This window comes from Papaver somniferum, chromosome 1 (assembly GCF_003573695.1).
Source record: "Papaver somniferum cultivar HN1 chromosome 1, ASM357369v1, whole genome shotgun sequence".
Taxonomy (NCBI): Eukaryota; Viridiplantae; Streptophyta; class Magnoliopsida; order Ranunculales; family Papaveraceae; genus Papaver; species Papaver somniferum.
The window spans coordinates 58,810,162-58,819,756 of NC_039358.1; the positions used below are offsets into that span (position 1 = coordinate 58,810,162).

The window sequence follows — 9,595 nt, forward strand, 5'->3', positions numbered from 1 at the left end:
CCGCCTCGGACGACTGCTCATGCTTATCGACATCGGTCTTCTTCAACACACCCGTTTGGCCCGAGACTATGGTCATTTCATAGCTTTGAAGACCGAATTCTTCCTTCAACTGTTCAATAAACTCATCGTCAGACAAGTCTTTGGAGGCTCTTTTATCAGCCCTACATGAAAAAGAGGGAGAATCATCAGGAAAAAGGGAATTTATAGCACGATAATCGTGATGAGAAGGACTCTCAAGCCAAAATAAGGAATCAAGAGAAACAACATCGCCCTTGGAGAAGGTATCACTCATGCACCTTTTTTTAGTCACTGACAGAGAAGAAGTAGCCATGGCAGAAAGCGAACGGAGAGATATGAATTTTGATGGAGAGAGAAGTAAAAAGAAGAACCAACCACGACTGTCGCAAACCTCACCAACAGAAACAGCGAAGATGAAGACTGAGAAGATAAAAGGGTGACTGGAGTTAATGGCGTCGGCAAGGAAGGAAGGTGAAGAAGAAGAAAGAACAACGCTTGGTTTCTCTGAAAATGGCGAATATAGGAAAGAGAACATAAAGGGAGATATTTATAGGATGAAGTGTCTTGACCGACATCAGCGGTTACAAGTCATAATGGGATGTTTAGTGGGGAACTGCATGGAGGAATTCTCGGCATGCTCAAGGACGTGGGAAGATGGAACGATTTTCTTTCCCTCGTGCCAAGCACACGAGCGAAAGAAGGGGCATAAATGTAGGTGTAGATAATCCACAGGGCTAGATGGCAAGATCTTAAGCTATGATACGTACACCGAAGAGGAAAGAGCGGCGAAGCACATGGTAGAACCAAATAGCGCAAAGAGCGAGGTGTCACGTTGGTCGGACGTGATGGCCCTATAGTTGCCGGATGGGACGTGACCCTTATCCTCTGACAAGTCGCACGGATGATCAGAAAGCACTCGGTCAGACAAAGGGAGTTGGTCAAACAATGGGACGATAATAAAGAAGGGCGACATCGTGTCAACCAGACGATCAGGACTCGGCCTCGGGTGAAGAACTATCAAAGACCAAGACTCTATCGGCCATACCAGAAAGATGGGCGAGCGCCACCACATGCCCGATAGGGAACATCTAAACTGATGTAATGTGACCAGCATTGTAATTCTGTTGTATGTCGACCTTGGCCTATAAATACAAGGGTTGGTCGAGAGAGAGTGACGGGAAAAAAGAGGAGAGAGGAACAAGTCATCATACTTGAGTTGTGAGAGCTTCACCACTTGAGAGAGAGAGAATAACTTGTAATCAAAGAAGAGTAATAATAACATTCATCCTTTCACCTCGTGAACGTAGGTAATCATACTGAGCCACATATATCCTTGTGTCTACATTTGTTGTGTATCTTCACTTTGTGTTAAATCATCTTCTACTTCGTTGGATGTGGTGTGTGGTTTTATGCCACTACAAGTACAAACATACAATTGCAATAAGCAACAACGATTGTCTTCTCTAGTTGGGTGGCGACGGATTGACTTAAATGAAAGTCAAAAAGTGTTCTCCAGATAATCTTCTAGTTCATTTTTATCAGTGAATGCATGAATCTATATTTAATTGAAGGTTATTATTGGGGCGTCACACTCCTTTAGAGGGGCTTCACTTGGATTCTTAGTATCTAAAAAAGTGGTTATGGGATATCCTTCACTTAGGTACAAAATGTCTAGAATACCCTTTAACTAAAATAAAAACATAAAAACTTAATCTTTTCTAATCTAATCCTAAAAAAAAAAACTGATCCTCTTCCTTCCTTCATCTTTCTTCTCTTCCTCTCCTCCACTGTTAGTGCTACGTCTAGGTTCGCCAACCGTAATATTGGTTTATGAAGAACTAACGTCCAAGTTGGATAAATTCCAACCGTATAAATAGTTTGCATGTTGGTTTACGTTCGAGTTCCCTTAGTTCCAACAGTAGAATTGAACTTACGTATAGGTATATCTTATAGGCTAACCTAGACGTAATTGTTATTGTATTTTTTGAGAGTTTCGCTCATATTGGATTACGTTTAGGTTTTGTGAATTGATTTTCCAGACGTAATTGTGTACGTCTAGGTTCGTGGCTTATTTTTTCTAGACATAATTATCTACGTCTGGGTTTTTGAAGAAAATCTAACCCAAACGTTTTAGATTACGGTTGGAAATCCAAAAATCTAACCTAGACGAAAAACGGGTAATAAATACCCATGGAAAACATATTTACGGTTGGGTTGGGGAACCCAGACGTAATTCAATTTTTGTCTTATTGGAAACCAGGTAAAATTGAATTACGGATGGAAACGAAGCCCAACCCAGACGCAATTTGCCATGAAAGTAAAAATCTGAAATTTTTTATGTACTTAAGCTAGTTTTGAGCGAAATTGAACCCATGGGAGATAGTTTAGAGGTGTACGTGTTGATTTTCAACCATTGGTTCTTCACTTTGTTGATTTATTTCTTCAATTGGTGGAGATTCATCATCACTTCGTGTTAAACCCTCCCTACCATCTAACAAAATTCATCTTCTTAATTTAATTATTATCTAATTAAATTAAAATTAACTATATAAGGGTTGTTTGGTCATTACAAAATTATTTGAGATAAGGGGTTTTTAAAATTACTTGTGGGTGACCCATTTTTATCTTATTAGGTGACGTCCCTCTAATGAAATGTGACGCCGCGATAATAGCCTTCATTTAATTACGTAATCTCAAATTCCATTAATTCTAACATTTTCTTGGTGCAAAAAGTTGACCATTATTGTAAGAAAAAAGATATTCTTTACCTACTTAAGGAAAGTCTCGTTAGTAGGTTAAGGATGCATCATTTTGCAGGATTAATCAGGCCATTATTCGTTTGACTTTCGTTGACTCAAGAATGAATTCCCCATTCATGCCATATGTAGTAGCTAGGAACAAATTCATTTAGCGGGGCAAAAATGGAGGAGAACCGCTCATCTAAGGTACTCAATCCGAATCCCATCAACGGAGATATTCACAGCAGAGTCACCTTGGGGCACCAAGGACACCCAAATACTCTCATCGCCATCTGCCTCTAAGTCTTCTAACAGCTCCGAAATCCCCGATTGCTCTTCATGTGATCCACAGCTACATCGTCCTCGTTCATCATCACCTTAAGACCTTTGCGCATGTGAACAAAAGTTCCTGCAAATTCCCTTGTTGTTGGACTGATAATATTCTCATCAACCGCGTTTATGTACACGTCAAATTTAGCATAAACATCAGTCTTGACATCAATCCCATACACAACTAGAACTTCTTCTTCGTATTCTATCTCATTCTTCGTTCTATTGGTTCTAGGCCTATGAACCTGAACTCCAATGACAGTATCCAGAATTCGACCAGTGCGGCCAAAGTCGGATGTTGTCAATAGTAACCCACCATTATCATGATTTCTCATTTTCAACATCTGTTTTGCCATATGTGGAGGAACAGCCGGCTTAGGTCGTGCATTAATATGACTCCAAGGATTTATAACCTCTTCAAAGGTGCACCTTAGCTTCGTAATGTCAAGATGTGACTTTTCGCTGTGGAAGGAGAATTCGGTGTCTAACCAATCAGGGTCCTCAACCTCAGGACTAGTGTTTTTAGAGTTAAGTTTCCTCCATACCTCCCAAAGGCGGTCGATGTTAGTGTGATGTGAATAGAAAATGGGATCGCGAGCAGCTGTGTATAATGCTCCCATGTCCTCCCTTTCATGTCGTAAGTTGCTACCCGTCCAATAATGTAATGTGTTGTGAGGTGCAGTCTCTAAAGTCCCCCCGGCCTTGCAATGCCCAAATCTGCCGGCTTTTAAAGGGCAACCCATGAAGAGCTCTGGCTTTTTCGCCGCGGAAATCATTTGAGTGTACATGAAACCAACATTGTATGCTTTCTGCTCCTCATGTCCTAACCCTCTTTCCTTCTCGTCATAGTTAAGATCGACCACTTGAAGAGGAAGGTGAGAGATGTCACGTTCTGTATCAGCTAATGACCCATTGAGGAACATGTCAGGAACGTGCATTCCCACCGGTGAGTCCCAATTCCAAAATGGCAGAGCAAATGTGTCGTCTCCAATAAGGTCTCCAAGTATTCTTTCATGGAAGTATATCATCATGCGGTGCCACGGAAAGAACATCCACGACATGTGAACATTCATAAGGGTATTTGAGTGTTGTTGATTATAAGCTCTTGTGCAAAATGTGCAATGAATATTAGCTTGGCGCATGAAGTTACGTGGATCGTCCTAAGGAAGTGATTTCATGATGTCTATAGCTTTGTTGTACTTGGCAACAAAATCTATGTCTTGGCTCATGACATGTGCAGGTCGTCGAACACGAATTGGTTGAGTTGACGGATCAGGGAACTGAAAATCAATGATGGGCTCTTCAGACAGGCGTTTAGGAGGGCAGCACTTGACGCGTTGTGTTTCTCCGTATACGATGGATGACAAGATGTTAGGTTGGGACTCAACACAACATGACTAGGCTTTAGAGAACGGCGGGGTTGATTCGGATCGTTCTTTTCTTTCACGAACAGGAGTGAAGAAGAAAATAAGAAGACCACCGTGAATACCAAAAGAGCAGTGCACACCCATTTTTTGGGTTCCTTCATGATTTTTACCAGTTTACTTGATGATAAAAAAAAAAGAGGCAAACACCTCTCTGTTGAATGTTTGAATGTATGAAGAAGACGGACAATAAGTAAAAGAAAGTGATAAAGTGTTTTCCAGATAATTTTCTGGTTCTTTTTCACCATTTTTGTATTGAATACATGAATCTGTATTTAATTTCGTAATTAAGAGGAAATCATAGCTCAAAAAGAATCTTAAATTAAATTCTAGCATTTTTGCCTTAAAAGTTGCAAAGTATCCAGTTGTTGCGGCATCATCTTTGCAGAACATCATTCATTTCACAAAGAGAATCTGACACTTGAACAAAATGTGAAGTTTCCTCTCATGTGGCCAATTCAGCCAGAAAAAGAAAGAAGGTCTATCCTCAAATACCTCTCCGAAGAATGACACATTTCTTTGCTAGGGTGTCAGCCGAGATATTGATCTCTCTATACCCATGCCTGAACTTGATGAACTGTAATTGAGCAAGCACCACCTAAGAAAAGGATTTACAACAGACTGAGAATCAGACAGCACCAAACCATGACATGTCTATTAGCCACTGCTCATTCAAAAGCCTTGATGACTGCTATCACTTCAGCAACGAAGTTAGGCGCAATGCCTAGACCACACCACTTTCACCAAAAAATGAAATCGCCAGATAAATTTCTGACCAGAAAAGCAAATGGATTCCCCCTTGGAGATCCAATACAGCAAACCAATATCACATCAGAATCTGGTAGAAGAAAATGGCATTCCACATGCTTATAGTTTAAATTCTGCTGTAATCAATGTTGAAAAAAATTCAATATGTCCGATTCTGAACAGCTATTCCAACAACATTTGAATTACTTCATATGAGTTTACAGTTGCATATGTGTAGTATCTATCTATTGCATCTGGTTTATTAGTAACTATGCAGGTACTAATTTGATGTGTTTGATGAGACGAGACACAAAACTAGCAAGACAAAAATAGATGGAGCAAATTAATTTAGCCGGACAAAAATGAAAAAGAACCGATCATCTAAGGTACTCAATCCGAATCCCATCAATGGAGATACTCATACCGGTGTTACCTTTTGGCACCAAGGATACCCAAATACTATCATCTTCATCTGCCTCTAAGTCTTCTAACAGCTCAGATATCCCTAACTTAATATGGCTCTTCTTGTCAACAGCTATATCGTCCTTGTTCATGACCACATTAACACCTCTGCGCATATTAACAAAAGTTCCTGCAAATTCACTTGTTGTAGGACTGATTATATTCTCATCAACTGCGTTTATGTACACGTCAAACTTAGCATAAACATCATTCTTGACATCAATCCCATACACAACTAGAATTTCTTCTTCGTATTCAATCTCTATTTTCGTTCTATGGGTTCTAGGCCTTTGAACTTGAACTCTTATGATGGTGTCCAGAATTCGACCCATGGAGCCAAAGTCAGATGTTGTCAGGAGTAAACCACCACTATGATTATTGCTGTTTCTCATTCTCAACATCTGCCGTGCCATATGAGGAGGAACAGAAGGCTTTGGTCGTGCATTAATCCAAGGATTTTCAACCCAATCAAAGGTGTACCTTAGTTTAGTAACATCAAGAACATCTCTGGTTTTGACCCTAACAAGTTGTGACTTTTCATTGTGGAAGAAGAAATGAGTGTCTAACCAATCAGAGTCTTCAGGAACATTGTTTGAGGATCTAAGCTCCCTCCAGACCTCCCAAAGGCGGTCGATGTTAGAATGATGTGAATAGAAGATTGGATCACGAGCAGCAGAGTAAAATGCTCCCATATTCTCCCTTTCAGGATTTAAGTTGCTGCCCGTCCAATAATGTAATGTGTTGTGAGGTGCATCCTCTACTGTCCCTGGGGCGTTGCAATACCCATCTCCACCGGCTTTATACGGAAAACCCATGAAGAGCTCTGGCTTTTTTGCAGCGGAAATCATTTGAGTGTACATGAAACCAACATTGTATGCTTTCTGCTCCTCGTGTCCTAACCCTCTTTCCTGCTCGTCAAAGTTAACATCGACCACTTGAGGAGGAAGGTGAGAGCTGTCACGTTCTGTATCAACAAATGACCCATTGAGGAACATGTCAGGGACGTGCATTCCCTCTGGTGAGTCCCAATTCCAAAATGGCAGTGCAAAAGTATCGTCTCCTATAAGGCTTCCAAGAATTCTTTCATGAAAGTATATCATCATACGGTGCCATGGAAAGAACATCCAAGATCTATGGATTTTCATAAGGGAATTTGAATGTTGTTGGTTATAAGCTCCTGTGCAAAATATGCAATGAATATCAGCTTGGCGCCTGAAACTACGAGGATCATCATAAGGAAGTGATTTCATGATGGCTATAGCTTTGTTGTACTTGGCAACAAAATCTTTGTCTTTGTCCATGACATGTGCAGGTCTTCGTACACGAATTGGTTGAGTTGACGGGTCAGGGAACTGAAAATCTATGATGGGCTCTTCAGACTCATGTTTAGGAGGACAACAGTAGACAGGTTTATTGTCGTCCGAGAATGATGGATGACAAGTTGTTAGGTTGGGACTCAACACAACATGACTACGCTTCTTATCCTCGGTATTTACTACAACGTGGCTATTCCCATGAAACCAGCTTTCATCTATTACGCCTAAGATCATGCTTTTCATATCCCTGTAATAAATACATCCAGACAAACACAAAAATACATTGGTCATCTAATTAACATAGGTTCAATGATGAATGAAAAATTGAGTTCATTACTTCACAGATCAAAATTTTAGGCATTTCATGAAGAGGGATTGTTGTTAAACTAATTGACTATGTTCATCCTCTTTATTTTTCTCTTTTGATCAGCCTGGACTCTAGAGCTGGATTGATAGCTGCTCAAGAAACCCCTCATTAGCCTTGACAGGGGTCAAAAAGTGTTGACTAATGGGGATAAACCCAAACCCTCGAAGTTAATTACTAAAATCACACTGAACAGATGAAAGATTCTATGAACAACTCTCATTTTCACATTATGAAGAAGAAATTTCTAACTAAGTGCAACGAAATGCATCTCCATTACTAGATTTTAGACATGAAACGCCGGACAAAAACAGGGAGATCTCCAACGAAGTCATAAAATTCATGGCAGACATTTTCTAATTTCTTATTAAAATGCTTATAAAGAAATGGTTCTGGTTTTAGTTATTTAGTTTCTACTGAATATATGAAGCTAGAGGAGAATGACTTACCAAATTAGAGAATGCTGGGCTTGATCCGATTCCTTGTTTTCTTTCATGAATAAAGTTGAAGAAGATAATAAGAAGACCACCATGAAAACCAAAAGAGCAGTGCAGACACATTTTCCGGCTTCCTTCATGATTTACCTGTTTCCACTCTTGAATGTTTGAATTTGTATAAAAAAACAACAATGGTAGGTTGACCGTGAGAATCACAGCGTGAGAGAGGGAAAAAGTAGTGGGCCCCACCTTAAAACCCCCTTGCAAATCCCCACCCCACTCAGGTAGGCCTGCACAGAACCGAACCGTAACCGCAAACCGAACCGATAACAATACAAACCGAACCGTAACCGCACCGAATTGATAATCCAACGGTCGGTTTCGGTTTTAATTTTAATAACCGTCAGATCTTCGGTTCGGCCAACGATTCTACCAATAACCGCAACCTAACCGGACCGATTAACCGATTAATGTAGGTCGTTGATTTATTTCTATTCTAATCAATCCTACCCGTCTAAATTCAAGTAATCCTAGAGTATAAATAGTAGAAACCCTAAACTATTAAGTTGCAGCTTCTTCATTTCTTCTTCATTTCCTCTCCCTCTCCGAGACTTCTCTCCTGTCGCCTCCACCACCACCAGTAGCATATACCTCCTCCACCTCCATCAAGATTCAAGACTGAAGAGCACCACCACTTCTATGATCTATTAAGTAATAAGTGTTTTCTCTTTGATTGATTTTTTTTTCTAGGGTTTTTTTATTTTTAGGGTTTTTTTTAATTCTCGAAATAGTTTGATTTCTGTTTATCAGTCGATTTCTGTTGTCAATCGATTACTGTTTATCAATCGATTTAGGGTTATAATTATATTTTTTGTTTTTTTTGTTATTATGTTCTCAGACCTTGAAGAGCAGGACCAGCAGCTGGAGTTCTTCATTAAAGCTAGAGAGTATTGTCAGCTGAAACAGATAACTACTAACTAGTGCTTCAGTTTGACTTGTTCAGTTTGATTTGAGTTCAATCTTCAGTGTTGATTATGAAAAAGGTTTTGTTGATGTAAAACCCTTGAAGTGATTTATTGTCTGTGAGTCTGTGACTATGAGCAAAAGGGTTTTAAACTTTTAATGGGTGTTGATTGATATGAGGTATTGTCGTTATATGAATTACTCTTTGAGAATTTATTTACTCTTTTCAATCTCTGTTAAATGCTTCATATCACATATAAAAGTTGGAACTATTTGTGTAATACTTATGTTGTGAAGTGAGATTTTGGTAACTGAGTTGTTAGAGTTGCAAATTATACCTGACCAATTAGTAGTGGCTAGGGTTTGATGATGAAATCCATGATTGTAATGCCGATTGGTTACTAAATTGTTGCTTGAGCTTAAGTAGAATCCTTTGTTCTTCCTTATCTTCTTGAGTAGTGATATGTGTGCTTGTATTAAGAACTAAATGTTGGAAATGATGTTTGTTGCAGAGATATGTGTGCTTGTACGTATTAAGAACTTGCTAGCCATTTCCAAGTTTCCAACTCAACTAACTTGTTTACATTTCACAGGGGCTATAAATGGTTATGCGACTGTGTACCAGATGACAATGCCAGTATTGAAGATGGTAATGGGATCTCTTCTATGTGTAATTGACTTAAAATTTGATTGAATGTAGTAACTAATTGTGGCTGATACACTAAGCATGATGAGTCAGTTCTGTTATCTTCTTTTAGGTTAGAGAATCCGTAGCTGCTTTTCACATAGCTTGTCT

The 9,595-nt window shown here is 39.5% G+C and overlaps 1 protein-coding gene and 1 pseudogene across 1 annotated transcript; both read right to left on the reverse strand.

Annotated features, from left to right (window-relative positions):
* Positions 1-2,954: 2,954 nt before the first annotated feature.
* On the reverse strand, positions 2,955-4,614 carry LOC113317327 (annotated as a pseudogene).
* A 1,020-nt stretch (positions 4,615-5,634) lies between these two features.
* Positions 5,635-7,278, reverse strand: LOC113317407 (aureusidin synthase-like). The gene has a single exon (XM_026565554.1). The coding sequence runs from the start codon at positions 7,276-7,278 to the stop codon at positions 5,635-5,637; it is 1,644 nt and encodes a 547-aa protein (XP_026421339.1).
* Positions 7,279-9,595: the final 2,317 nt, after the last annotated feature.

Bases quoted from the DNA above. Each gene is read 5' to 3' on its own strand.
- LOC113317407 (XM_026565554.1), bottom strand. From the start codon at position 7,278: ATGAAAAGCATGATCTTAGGCGTAATAGATGAAAGCTGGTTTCATGGG.